Raw genomic sequence first — 14989 nt, forward strand, 5'->3', positions numbered from 1 at the left:
TATTTAAGTCATGTGTTGTGACAAGATATTTTTCAGAAGTTTGGAACATATGTTCTCCTCAGGTTATTCATTATGACCCAGTGGGATTTGAATCTGGTCTTCACTTTCCTGATGTGTGCTCTTTTTGAGTTGTTGTACAACTGCCCTTTTCGGTTATTGACCATCAAGATAGCTTTTCTAGTGGGCGTTACATCAGCCATGAGGGTCCGAGAGTTGCAGCAGCTCTTGGTGCATCTTCCATATATTACCTTCTACCCTTTCAAACTGGTCCTCAAGACACATGCTTCCTTCCCTCTGAGGTAGTCACTCCTTATCACGTAGGCCAGACCATCACTCTGCCTACCTTTTTTGCCTCGCCTCGTCCTAAGCCAGAGGAGAGACTCCACCACATGGACCCAAAGAGAGCATTATCATTCTACTTTGACTGCACAAAAGACTTCAGAGGTAATGATCAGCTCTTCATAGGATACATCGGGACAAGAAAGGGAAGGCTGTGCACAAACTAACCATCTCCCAATGGATAGGGCTCTGCATAACGCTCAGCTACATATTGGCCAAGAAGCAACCCTTTGAGGACTTGCATGCTCTTTCTTCCAGAGCTAAAGCTGAGACCACTGCATTAGCTTTCCGAGATCCAGCCCTGGATATCTGTCAGGCTGCAACATGGGCTTCCTTGCACACGTTTACTAAGTACTACTGCCTGGACAGTCAGGTCCATTAAGACAGGCATTTTGCTTGTTCTGTCCTGCAGGACTTTTCTGGTCTACTTTGGGCTTGCAGACCCGCCTCCGGAGAAGCATTGGTTAGGTATCTATTTTAAAATAGGAAGCTGTGGCTAGAAGTCTCTATCACATGAACAGAGTACTTACCTTCGGAAATGCCTTATCTGAGACTCTAGCTGCAGTTTCCTTGCCGACCCTCCCATCCTCCCTGCTCTGCAAATTGATGAAAGGATCAGGGTTTGCCCCTGAACAGGGTCCTAGATATTCACACCAGTGGTCAGTATTTATTGTGGCTCTGTGCTCTTGGCGTGGAAAGTCAAGAAAATGAACTGACGTCAGAATGCCGAGGTGGTGCCCATAAAGATACCGCATACGTCATTTATGGTGCGGCTGACGCGGAGCTGAATGTCGCCACCTACCTGCGCTCAGGGGTACTGCTTGAAAATTTCAAAATAAAGTCTGACGCCTGGAGATAATTCTAAGTTAAGGAATTTGTTGCTAGATAGTCTTTACCAGATAAAGCGTTACTACAGATAAGTAACTTGCTCAGTGGTACCAATGTCAGAAATGCAATGAATTGTTTGTATTTGATGCTTTGTTAACTGCATCTGGTCAGCTCTGGTCATGGTTGTTAATTTAGTAAGTGTTTGCGGTTATATTTTGTCATTAGCTTGGTGATGGTATATTCAGACAACTGTATATCGAGATCTTAACTGGCCAACGTGTTCTTGATGCAGGATTTTAGAGTGGAAACCCCCCTACCAGCTTGCAGTCAGTGAAATAGATAATTTGATTATTATAGCTGGCACATGATGTTACTGCCTTCTAAAACAAACAAGAATTTGCATTGCAGTAGGTATCACACTTTTTAAGAGTTAGAGCTATTGGCATTGTCAATGATGTGTTTTACCTATGTCTTTTGTAATGTAGTGGATGTATGTGGTGTGTAGTGGAATTATGTGTGTTGTATTATAATTGTTAGTTGTTAATTTGTGTGGTGTGGAATTGTGTGTTGTGTAGTGTATTTGTGTAATTGAATTATGTGGCATGGTGAATAGGTAGTGGTAAGAGCTGCAGAGAATATACAGAAAGGAAGAAGTAAAGGGATAAGTAGTTTGTGCAGGTAGTGGTTATTGACATTGGGGCAAAGGAGCAGAATAGTGTGTGAGAAAGAGAAAAAGAAGGGGAGATCAGGCCACAGATGCCCAATGAGGGAGCTTTTGTGTATGCAGAATACACCCTAAGAAGAGGAGGAGAGCATGTGTTTGAGGGACAGGAAATTGGAAAAGGCACGGGAAAGAAACTGTGTGTGAAGATCTGAAGCTAACTATATTAGTGAGGTGGGGATAGTGTGTGAGAGAGCGAGATAGATGGGTATGACATTGGTAAATGCAATAGGTTTTCCATATGTGATCAATAATAAGCTGTTTTTTGTTGTAAGTGTAGCTCGGTGAGCAATTGTGCAATTTAAGCAAAAAGTTTAAAAAAGCATTTTTAAAGCCAATAGGCTTTGCTAATGTTTTAGCTATGTTGCAGATGGCTGAAAGTAATGTAAACAAGCTGTATGACACAGCCAGTACTTTCTGCGTTTATAGCGCTTTTTTTTTATTTTCAATTATGCTGCACTGCAGCTGGAGCTATTTATTAAATGTCTAACAAAACATTGACAAAGCTGATGGATTTTGCATAGGCCAAACCTATTTGGCTTTGCCAATGCTTGGTATGTAATGCCATATCATAAGTTATAAGTATTTATATAGTGTTTATAACAACTGAAATGCTAATGTTATAGAATGGAGACTGCCTTTGCTAAGGTGTTTGTGTGTCCAGATTCAGAAGCATTTTAGGACCATACTAAAACTGTGAAAATGTGAAGATGGATAGTCCTCCATACCTCAAAATATATTACCTTTAGTAGCCTAAAAGTTACCTATCTTAAATCCAAAAGTGTTAATCCTGAGCAAATATAGTCCCTGATAAAAGCAATCCCTTACGGTCAAATAGATCAGCACTGAGTTCTTTAGCGCAATGCAGATGATCCTGGATTAGTCAGATAACCTTACAGTGAGAGTCACAGATGTGCTTCTAGTTAGTGGTAATGATAATATTACAAGAGCTTTTAAAACAATGTGAAGAAGAAAGAAAGCAAAGCCATTTAAAAGCTAATGGCTCATTGTCCCTTAAATCCTTTTGTTATTTCAAAAGAGTTGATGAAGCAGCAAAGTGCCTAACAGTGACACTGTCATACAAAATTAGATCCGGGTAGATATATCAAATGCCATTCCATTGTTTAATCTAGAAAATGAAGATTTAACTGACTGACTGGAGTTGATTGCCAGGAATGCTGAATATTACCTGTTAGGGTCAACGAAGTAAAAAGGATCTTTACCTTTTCCAACTCCTTGATAATCCAACGATTCACAAACATCAAGCTGATAGTGTATGCCTCCAAGGCGTGTATGAAAGAATATTTTACCTTGAAAAATTACTATCCCATCTGCATTCCAACTAACTGGGTCTTCAACCCATGCTAGAGGAGGCCTGGCCATACTGTTAGCAAATGGAAAAAAGTATTTTTTCTGTCATGGATTTAAAAACCTAAATATTCATTGAATGGTGACCATGTAGTTTCTAAATTCTGTTCTTCAAAAACTAATATTATTTAATATATATATTGTGTATATTCCACCAGGAAAGTGATGATATTCTAATGAGAGAAATAATGGAGACCATAGAAGAGATCAATTAACACAGTCAGTTAACATACCATACAATCGCAAGTGATTTCAAAGCAAACATTACAACACAGATGGCATAAGACATATCAGATCTAGACCAGGAACTCTGCTGAAAAATTCCACACCAAGTCTTTAATAAAGTATAAAAGTATCAAAAACGTATGAAATAAAAGTGGAAGAGAGTTATATTTGGCGCTATTGAATATACATTGATACTTTTTAAATGGTAGGTTACAAGGGTGCCTGCATAGAGCCCCCACTTGTAAAACCAAATCATCATCAATCTCAATCAGCATTATTATTCTCAACTGTGAATACTTTCAGATTTGCAAATCAGATGTTAAACAAATAAACCTTAGCACATCACTATTCAGTACTTTATCTACTGCTGTGTGTAAAAAGCAAGTCAAGGATGATAGGAGACATATAGAAGGGTTAGTCAACATTTTCTTTAAAAAAAAAAAAAGAGAGAGGTGGGATGATTGCATTCAAGCTTGCCTCAGATAAACCAGTCTTTAATTCAGTAGTCATTACTGCAGTAGCTGGTCACTTATAAGTCAATATGTTTTGGGGTATTCATAAGGTTGTTAAAAAGACTGATAATATATCAAAGAAATCATTTTCCAAAAGACAGCCAGGAGCCATATTAGCCACCAGTGTCTCTGTCTGTCAGAAAATTAAGAGAGTAAATAAAGTATGTGATCAGAAAGTCATATGCTTGGAAGACCTCCAGATGATAACTATTAATTACAAAAATAGACAAAAAAGATGCTGCATTTTAAACACAAGAAAGAAGAGAGTATGGTGTAGCATTGTAGAACCTTTAAAATAAGGGAGCATGCGTGTTTTGATTTTGGTGATGTATGGCTATCAAATCTGGGACATTATGACAAAGATCATGGCTTGGCCATCAAGTGTCATCCCAAGGTAGGGCTGCCTCAAATAACAAAGGCTTACAAAGCCAAGTAGAAACAATTCTGCAGTTGGTGTGCGATGCACAGCTTCAACAGTATTATAAATTATAACTCAAGTGCACCAAATGTGGCTATGCTTACTGCTTCTTGTAAAATAAAGGGTTCTTCTATTTCAGTATTTCGCTGTTCTGGCAAACCTATGTTTTTGTTTTCACATAGAATTCCTTAAAGATATCTTTACAGTTTTCCTTCCAGTTCAACAACAACCGATCAAAATGGGAACTTGAACTCATTCACAACAAGCCTATTTAAATTGGTTCATAAAGCAGAAATTAATACATCTCTTGGGAGGGGGCCTTACTTCTGGTGCTGATGTCTGCCAGAAAGGTTGGTGAAACTCAAGCACAGATCTTAGCATCAAAAAGCCCCATTTCAGGTTTCAGAACCTGCAAACAAATCCACAGTTTGTACCTAAGGTTTCCATTGACTTTCACTTGAGCAGACCAGTCATTCTTAGGACCTTTTTTCCCCTAACCCATCTGTTTTAGCTGAAGAACACTCCAAACCCTGAACATCAGGTGATGTTTGAAGTTCCATGTTTGTAAGGGAACACAGAGGCAAGCTGTATGTTGCTCAGCACTAAAAGAAAATTGTGTAAGTCCTGTTCCTTTTTGAAGTGTAGAGCGCACTCGTTCCTGCAACAATTCAGCATTGTGGTCCAAGTCTTCGGCTGAGTTAAAGTCAAAGAATTACAAAAGGCCAAGTGGGACTTGCCTCTCTTTCTCCACTTTCTTTCTGTGAAGTCTCAATGATGTCAGAGTACCTCTGCAGGCTCTTTTAGTCCAGCTGCCTTATACCATCTTTCTTTCAGATAAACTAGTTCTGAGGACTAGAGCAGCTTGCTGCTGAAGGTTGTGTGTCCCTTTAATGTCAGACAATCCTTTGCACTACTGATGTTCCTAGCTCCACCCCACCCCTCGAACGAGGAGGAGAGACTCCATCGTTTGGGCTTCAGAAGAGCGCTGAGTTTTTACATTGATCACACAAAAGACCCTCAGGTGGACAGTCAGCTCTCCTTATGGTTCTAATGGGAAAGAAAGGCAAGGCGCTGCTGAAAAAGATTTTATGAAGATGGATAGTCCTCCATACTAAGATTGGCTATGCATTTGCTTTGAAGCAGCCTCCAGAAAGTCTGAAGGCTCATTTGACCAGAGCCAAGGCTGCTACTGTAGGAGGCTGGCCTGGCTTGTAGTGGGTACCAGAGGTACTTACACCTTGTGCCAGGTCCAGTTATCCCTTATTAGTGTAGAAGAGGTGTTTCTAGCAGCTTAGGCTGATAGAAGGTAGCTATGGCAAAGCAGCTTAGGCTGAACTAGGAGACATGTAAAGCTCCCACTATACCACTGGTGTCATATGCACAATATCATAAGAAAACACAATACACAGAAGTACTAAAAATAAAGGTACTTTATTTTGATGACAATATGCCAAAAGTATCTCAGTGAGTACCCTCAGTATGAGGATAAGTTATATACACAAGATATATGTACACAAACCAAAATTATGCAGGTAATAGCAAGAAAAGTAATGCAATCAGTGTAAAGTTACAGTAGATTGCGATAGGAGCACTTAGGTATAGGGACAACACAAACCATATACTCCAAAAGTGGAATGCGAACCACGAACGGACCTCAAACCTATGTGAGCTTGTAGAGGGTCGCTGGGACTGTAAGAAAACAGTGAGGGTTAGAAAAATAGCCCACCCCAAGACCCTGAAAGGTAGGTGTAAAGTGCACCTTCTACCCCTAGAGAGCACAGAAGTCGTGATAGGGGGATTCTGCAGGAAGAACAAACACCAGCAATGCAACAACAGTGGATTTATGGACCTGAGTACCTGTAAGACAAGGGGACTAAGTCCAATAGTCGCGACAGTGTCGAGAGTGGGCAGGAGCCCAGGAAATGCCAGCTGAGGGTGCAAGGAAGCTGCCACCTGTTGGAAGAAGCTTGGAGTTCTGCAAGAAAGAAGAGAGCTAAGAACTTCTCCTTTGGAGGATGGATGTCCCACGTCGTGATGAAGCTTGCAGAGATGTTCCCATGCAGAAAGACTGCAAACAAGCCTTGCTAGCTGCAAGGGTCGCAGTAGAGGTTTTTGGGTGCTGCTGTGGCCCAGGAGGGACCAGGATGTCGCCACTTGGAGGAGGAGACAGAGGGGGCGCCCAGCAGGTCAGGGAGCCCTCACAGAAGCAGGCAGCACCCGCAGAAGTACCTGAACAGGCATTTGGAAGAAAAGTGAACCGGAGTCCACCCGAAGTCACAAAAGGGAGTCCCACGACACCAGAGGACAACTCAGAAGGTTTGCACTGCAGGTTAGATTGTCGGGGACCCAGGCTTGGCTGTGCACGAAGGAAATCCTGGAAGAGTGCACAGGAGCCAGAGCAGCTGCAAATCACGTTGGACCCAGCAATGCAGTCTAGCGTGGGGAGGCAAGGACTTACCTCCACCAAACTTGGACTGTGGGAGTCACTTGGACAGAGTTGCTGAGTTCCAGGGACCACGCTCGTGGTGCTGAGAGGGGACCCAGATGACCAGTGATGCAGTCTTTTGGTGCCTGCGGTTGCAGGGGGAAGATTCCGTCGACGCACGGGAGATTTCTTCAGAGCTCCTGGTGCAGAGAGGAGGCAGGCTACCCCCAGAGCATGCACCACCTGGAAACAGTTGAGAAAGCCGTCAGGATGAAGCGATACAAGGTTGCTAGTAGTCGTCTTGCTACTTTGTTGCGGTTTTGCAGACGTCCTGAGCAGTCAGCGGTTGATCCTTTGGCAGAAGGTGAAGAGGGAGATGCAGAGGAACTCTGATGAGCTCTTGCATTCGTTATCTGGTGAGATCCCCAAAGCAGAGACCCTAAATAGCCAGAAAAGGAGGTTTGGCTACCAAGAGAGGTAAGAGCCTATCAGAAGGAGCCTCTGACGTCACTTGCTGGCACTGGCCACTCAGAGCAGTCCAGTGTGCCACAGACACCTCTGTTTCCAAGATGGCAGAGGTCTGGGACACACTGGAGGAGTTCCCCTTTCCTTTGTCCAGTTTCACGCCAGAGCAGGGCTGGGGGATCCCTGAACCGGTGTAGACTGGCTTATGCAGAGATGGGCACCATCTGTGCCCATCAAAGCATTTCCAGAGGCTCCCCAGTCTTCACACCTATTTCCAAAGGGAGAGGGTGTTACACACTCTCTCAGAGGAAGTCCTTTGTTCTGCCTTCCTGGGCCAGGGCTGCCCAGACCCCAGGAGGGCAGAAACCTGTCTGAGGGGTTGGCAGCAGCAGCAGCTGCAGTGGAGACCCCGGAAAGGCAGTTTGGCAGTACCCGGGTACTATGCTAGAGGCCCGGGGGATCATGGAATTGTCCCCTCAATGTCAGAATGGCATTGGGGTGACAATTCCATGATCTTAGACATGTTACATGGCCATGTTCGGAGTTACCATTGTGACGCTGTACATAGGTAGTGACCTATGTACAGTGCACGCGTGTAATGGTGTCCCCGCACTCACAAAGTCTGGGGAATTTGCCCTGAACGATGTGGGGGCACCTTGGCTAGTGCCAGGGTGCCCACACCCTAAGTAACTTTGCACCCAACCTTCACCAGGTGAAGGTTAGACATATAGGTGACTTATAAGTTACTTAAGTGCAGTGGTAAATGGCTGTGAAATAACGTGGACGTTATTTCAGGCAGGCTGCAGTGGCAGGCCTGTGTAAGAATTGTCAGAGCTCCCTATGGGTGGCAAAATAAATGCTGCAGCACATAGGGATCTCCTGGAACCCCAATACCCTGGGTACCTCAGTACCATATACTAGGGAATTATATGGGTGTACCAGTATGCCAATGTGAATTGGTAAATTTAGTCACTAGCCTGTTAGTGACAAATTTGGAAAGCAAAGAGAGCATAACCACTGAGGTTCTGGTTAGTAGAGCCTCAGTGAGACAGTTAGGCATCACACAGGGAACACATACAGGGCACATACTTATGAGCACTGGGGCCCTGCCTGGCAGGTTCCCAGTGACACATAGACTAAAACAAAATATATACAGTGAAATATGGGGGTAACATCCCAGGCAAGATGGTACTTTCCTACAGCTACCAAATGTGTTGGCACATAGAGTGCCCATTCTGGTTTCAGAAAGTACCCTCTTTTTTGGCATGGTTACCTTCACTTTCTGCCTGCTATCAGTATGCTTAGACTGTTTTCTCTGGGATCCTGCTAACCAGGACCCCAGTGATTGTGCGCTCTCCCTCTAAATTTGGTTGTTTAGGACTTTGCACACCCCACAATTGGCATACTGGTGCCCCCCATATAAGCCCCTCGTATATGGTACTTAGGTACCCCAGGCATTGGGCAACCAGGGGTTCCCCATTGGCTGCAGCATGTATTGTGCCACCCATAGGAGCCCATGCAAAATGTTTCTGCAGGCCTCCCATTGCTACCTGCGTGAAAAGGTGCGTGCACCCTTTCACGAAAGGTCACTGCACCAGGTCACAGGCCAGAGGGCAGGGTGCAGGTACCTGTGCGTGTGAGCACCCCTGCATGAGAGGTGCCCCTACAAACTCCAGTTCCATTGCACTGGACTTAAAGTGCAGGGAAATTATTTTACCCATGTACTGGACATAGGTCACTACCTATGTCTAGCTACATAATGGTAACTCCGAACCTGGGCCTGTTTGGTACCAAACATGTCAAAATCATACCCCAATACTGTTGCCAATATTGGCTGTAGGATTCCATGCACGCTAGGGGCTCCTTAGAGGACCCCCAGTATTGCTCCCTCCTGTCTTTTGGGTATTTCTGGGAGGCCCCGCGCTGCTGCCACACCTCAGACAGGTTTCTGCCCTCCTGCTGCTTGACCAGCTCAGGCAGGGGAGGGCAGAACAAAGTATTTCCTGTTGGAGAGGGAGGTAACACCCTCTCCCCTGGAAATAGGTATTACAAGGCTATGGGGGGGTAGCCTCCCCCAGCCACCGGTTTGTTTTGAAGGTCACATTGGTGACCTCCTTGCATAAACCAGTTTGCCCCAGTCCAGGAACCCAGTCCCTGCTCTGGTGCGAAACTGAACAAAGGAAAGGGGGTGACCACTCCCCTGTCCATCACCACCCCAGGGGTGGTGCCTAGAGCTCCTCCAGGTGGCCACTTGATTTTGCCATCTTGAATCCAAAATGTGCAGAGACCCCTGGGAGCATCTGAGTGGCCAGGTCCAACCCCCTCCTGATAGGTGGTCACATTGCTATGTGAACAGTCCCCCCCTCAGGGCTATTTAGGGTCTCCCTTTTGGATGGGTCGTCAGATTCAACTTGGAAGACTCCAGCAGGACTCCACTGCATCATTTACTTCATCTTCTGGCCACTGGAACCGCAACTGGACACTTCAAGAACCAACAATCTGCAACTCCAGCAATGACTCCACTTTGCAACATTGTTTCTCCGGCTCCTTCCGGCAACTGCAACATTTCCTCAGCTGTGCATCCTCTAAGGTTCACAAAACTCCAGCCTGCACCAAGAAGTAAGAAGGAATCACCTTTGAAGTGAGGGAGTCCCTCCCCTGCATCTGCAGGCACCAACTGCATCAACAACTGGCTTTGTGGATCTGCTCTCCACAGGAACTGTGTGGATCCTGCATCACAGATGGTGGTCTGGAATGCTTCCCTTGGTCCCCTCTGCTAGCTTTCCAACTTGGGAGACAGTAAGCCCTTGCCTCCCCTTGCAGGACAGTACCCCTGTGCACTGTGACTCATGCAGCTACCAAGGCTTGTTTGCTTCTGCTCTAAGGGTTCTTCAGGCTCCGTGTAACCCCAGCCCCCAGCACTCCATCCTGCCAAGCACAGTCTCCTCTCTGCTGCTCTATCAACGTGGGACTCCTCTTCGGTGTGCTGTCTGGGCCTCACTGCGACTTACTGTGCCTGCTGCCAGTGAGTTGCCTGTGGGGGCTGCAACTGCTTCTGTTGGCACTCCCAACTGCTGAGGGTCACTCCGGACACCACTCCTTTGGTCGAGTCTCTTGGACCTTGCTGGTCCTCTTCAGCCTTGCAATTCTTCTTCGTTTGCATTTGCCAAGGCTTGTTGGGTGTTTTTCGGTACCTCAGACCCACTGCAACTGGACAGCCAATGTGGGACACCGTCTGCATTGCTTCAAGGACTCCTCTTTATCTCCTGAGCTTCACAGCTGGTTTTCTTCCCCTGCCGACCTGGTCCTGGATCCACAGAAGGGTGGGTAGTGGCTCCTTCCATGACCGGACACTTCATCATGAACTGGACTTGGTCCACTACCTTTGCAGGTCCTTTTCTGTCAGAATCCACCTTTGGTTTCTTCCAGTCTGGTCTGGGTCTTGCAGTGTCCTCTTTCTAAGTCATCCTGTTAGTTTTGGGGAAAACCGGGTACTTACCTCTGCACCCCTGGTCGCTGGGTGTCACTCTGGTAGTCACCTCTTGGGGTTCCTAGTTCCTCCAGCTCCCCTCTAACGACTCCCAATCCTTGGGTGGGGGGACTGTATCTTGCATTCCACTTACTTAGTATATGGTTTGGCCCTCCCCCAGGGCCTACACTATTTTCCATTACCTTTGCCAGTGATTGTTACTTTTAGGCTCCTTACTGATTGCTATTGTGTATATAATTAGTGTGTTTACTTTTACCTCCAGTTGGGGGGGATTGCCTATTAGTATTCTAGCATTTGTGTTACCATATTAAAGTACCTTTATTTTTCTAAAACTGGGTGTTTTTTTCATGTGTGATAGTGCTGTGTGACTAAAGTGGTATTGCATAAGCTTTGCATGTCTCCTAGATAAGCCTTGGCTACTCATCCACAGCTACCTCTAGAGAGCCCTGGCTTTCTAGACACTGCCTACAGTTCACTAATAGGGGATATCTGGACCTGGTATAGGGTGATAACACAGGCCAGCTTCCTACACTGGATATCTGTGAGGCTGCAACTTAGACGTCAGTGCCCATGTTCACAAAGTACTACTGCCTCAAAAGCCAGGTTCAACCATAGGATTTCACCCATTCGGCCCTGCAGGACATTTTGATCTGTACCATTCACCAGGCTCACCACCTTGAGAGGTACTGCATTGGTATCTATTCAAAGAGTGGGGGTAGATGTATCCATCACAAGAACAAGTTACTTACCTTTGGTAATGCTATTTTGATGGATACTGTATCTAACAGCAGAGTCTTCACTGCCCTCCTTTCTCACCAATCTGTGGAATGCTGTTTTTTTTTAACATAAAAAAGATCCCAATCTAAAACTCTGCACATTGGCAAGTCTAATTGATTGTTGAGCTCTGCTCTTGAGTACGTGGACAGTACCGAGAAAGAAACCAAAGTCGGCACATAGAAGTGGTGCTTATATGCTCTGACTGTGGCTTTTGGGTAGGAGTGAGGTTAATGCAGAGCTGCGCAATGCCACCTACTGGAATGCGGGTGCAATGCTGTAACAATCTTCAAGATCAAGTCTGTTGCCTGGGCTATACTAAAGAGGAGGAATATGCAGTTAGAGTAACCACCAGTAAGAATGTTATTGAAGGTAATAACTTGTTCTTCAAGAGTAGAGATCAGTTGTTTGTTTACTTCATCTGACCAAACAAGAGTTGTCCGCTGGCCAGTTAGGCGGTTGCCAGATGGAAAGCTGCAGCCATGAATTTTTCTCAAGCCAAAGGCGATTACTCTCTGGTGGCGCCGCTCTGCATTTTAGAATGGAAGTAGAAGGATTCGTTTTTAACGGCAGGTTGGCCATCCAGAAGAACTGCCACAGGTTCACAAAGCACTGCTGCTTGGATACAGAAGAAGCAAGGGATTTATCAGTGAGACGGACCTTCATAATCTATTTCAAATAAGCATGTGAATGTGTTAAAAGGTCCAGAGCTGGAGAAGAAACAAGTTACTGGCCTGTGACTGTCGTTCTCCAGGGTTGGCATCTTTGGCCTGTGACTGTCGTTCTCCAGGGTTGGCATCTTTTATATGTTCACGCGACCCTCCCCATTTAGAGGCGTGTCTCTTAGTTACACACGTTCATGTCTTGAAATCTCACCTATGCTGACCTATTAGGGGTTTCGTGGGGGAGCGTATTTCAGTTCAGAGCACTTTCACCTTGTTGGCTGAAGTTTAGTTTTTTTTTTTTTTCAATGAGGTGAATGTGAAGTTTAGCTTTTTTTTTTCAATGAGATGAATAGACGCTGCAGTCTTTTTCTAAGGCAGATTACAGCTGTTACAGGTAACTTAAATTGTGGAAAAATGTTCTGCTGTCATTGCCCCCTTATGCCACCACAGAATTTGGAATTATTTTTAAAAATACTGATACCGGCTTTTTTTCTTAATTTGATAGAGAATCGAAAGCGTTTCCACCAGATACCACGTTCAACTGCTTGGTCTTCCAAACAAACGCTTCAGATGAATGTGAGGAAATTATAAAGAGAATTGGTGAGTTCTTGGTTTAGTGGTGGAAACTTTTGTGAAGCAGCACTTGGGCTACAGATGCAGCTGATGTATTGTTTTGAACTTCCCTGTGTATTGCTAAGAACAGTCGCACTGGATCTGCCCGGTATCTTGCAATTATTGTTAATTATACTTAAAGATTTTGTCATTTGGAACTGTCATAGACCAGGGCTCTTTGTAGCTTATTGATATAAAATCGGAGACCAGAACAGAAAATTGGGTAACCATGTAGTTTGTCAGTTCAGAAATCATAGGAAATTATTATTTTCCGTTTTTGAATCACCATAAAAATATAATGATAAGATGTGGTAATCATATCTACATGTTTTGCTTCTTCAGCTACTGGATTTAAACACACAGAGTGGTTCGTCTGAGGAGTGGTTCTTCAGCCATTGCAACTTGGATGCCCAGGGGTTGTTTGCTATGAAGCAACCGATAGACACAGATGCTGCACGTGCATCAGGAAATCCTCACAGAACCGGGCATGGCGAAGGAAGAATCCTGAATTGAAGAGGCAGTGCCGGCTTTCGGTTGGCTGTGGGACTAGTAATACAAATTCCTCAATAGGACTCTCTGGCATGCACCCCAATTGAGGAATGTTGTTAATTTGTCTGCAGTGCAGATGATAAAGTATTAAATGTGCAAATGTTTAATAAATAAAGCAGCTGGGATAACATATTTACATATTTTTTAAATAAAACTAGGCATTCAGCTATTGAAGATAATCACGATCCCAAATGCTACGTTGTGGAGCAGAAGTGATGGGTTTAAAGGGAAACAACAAAGAAAAACGAAACCCAGCACCCCTATCATCTTTAGGTCTGCAGTGAAAACACTGCTGCCAGTGGCTTCGCATCCCTTCTTGCGATCTTTGGGTCTTAAAATGGTTGTTGGGGGATTGTACTTCATACCTTGTCACCAGTCTTGTCATTGAAATGGAAATAAGCAATTATCATTGACTCATGATAATAGAGTTGCAGCATATGTAGGCCACCTTGATGGACGTTGTGCAGGTTCAAAATGTCCTATCAGTGAGCCCCTCTACAAATACCCTTTCAGTATTAATTTCCATTTTTCGGGCATCACAGTATATGCAGGCCTGTAGACACTGAGCACCGTAGTTTTACTGAAATCATATGTCCCCTAAGATTGGCAGTACATGAGTTTTGATTTGAGACAACCGGTGTCCCCGTTCTCTACAGTCATGTGTCCGCTGGCTAGAACTGCTCTCTCGCAGTCTGCTCGTGGCGTTCAGATGAACGCAGCAATGCAGAGCCATCATATAGCTGAACCCGATTTCCATGATAAGTATGACAATGGCATCTGAACTGGGGTTTTGTGTATCCATGTGGGGTTATGTGTTAACACAGACTGGGATTACATGGAATTTTTCACGTGTTGGTCGAGTTACCCCAAAGGAATGGAATGATCAGTGATGTAGACATCTTCACTGCTCTCAAATTGGAATTGTCTTGCTTGGTTTCTTTTTGAACATACTGATGCTGCAACGAGGCACGATCTGTTCTATGACTCTAGCCATTATTGATATGTCATATTATATTATATGTAATAAATGCTTTAAGCCATCTATTATACTTTAGATATTTTGATGCAAACTGGGGCTCTAAAAGCAACATGTAGCATATGAGAGGAACAGGTTCAGCAACATAAATCCTAAGGACCATCCATATATTAAAACGGTGTAGTGCCTTCCTCCATTCTAATTCATATGAAAATCAGAACATCCTTAGCATCACCCTGTCCTTAATAGAATATTAGGTTCCTCAGTAGATTAGTGCCGATCTTGGAAGCTACTATATTTGGTAATAAGGAAAACTTTCAAATCTCCAGCCCCTTGCTGCTGAAAGCTTATACATCATGAATATGCAAGCATACCTGCTCATTGGAGGGGAAGGGAAGGTGCTGAGTGTGGGAGGCTGGCCTGGCTTATAGTGGTTACCTTGTGGTACTTACACCCTGTGCCAGGTCCAGTTATCCCTTATTAGTAGAATAGAGGTGTTTCTAGCAGCTTAGGCTGATAGAAGGTAGCTATGGCAAAGCAGCTAAGGCTGAACTAGTAGACATGCAAAGCTCCTACTATACCACTTATATCATATAGCACAATATCATAAGAAAACACAATA

General features: G+C 44.4%; 1 protein-coding gene across 1 annotated transcript in view; it reads left to right on the forward strand.

Annotated features, from left to right (window-relative positions):
- Positions 1-13521, forward strand: part of LOC138246022 (uncharacterized) — a 672335-nt gene extending 658814 nt beyond the window's left edge. The window contains exons 15-16 of the mRNA XM_069200173.1: positions 12736-12830; positions 13185-13521. Of these exons, the coding sequence (XP_069056274.1) occupies positions 12736-12830; positions 13185-13219 (130 nt within the window). The 3' untranslated portion in view covers positions 13220-13521. The remainder of the gene's footprint in view (positions 1-12735; positions 12831-13184) is intronic.
- The last annotated feature ends 1468 nt before the right edge of the window (positions 13522-14989 follow it).

This window comes from Pleurodeles waltl, chromosome 7 (genome assembly GCF_031143425.1).
Source record: "Pleurodeles waltl isolate 20211129_DDA chromosome 7, aPleWal1.hap1.20221129, whole genome shotgun sequence".
Classification (NCBI taxonomy): domain Eukaryota; kingdom Metazoa; phylum Chordata; class Amphibia; order Caudata; family Salamandridae; genus Pleurodeles; species Pleurodeles waltl.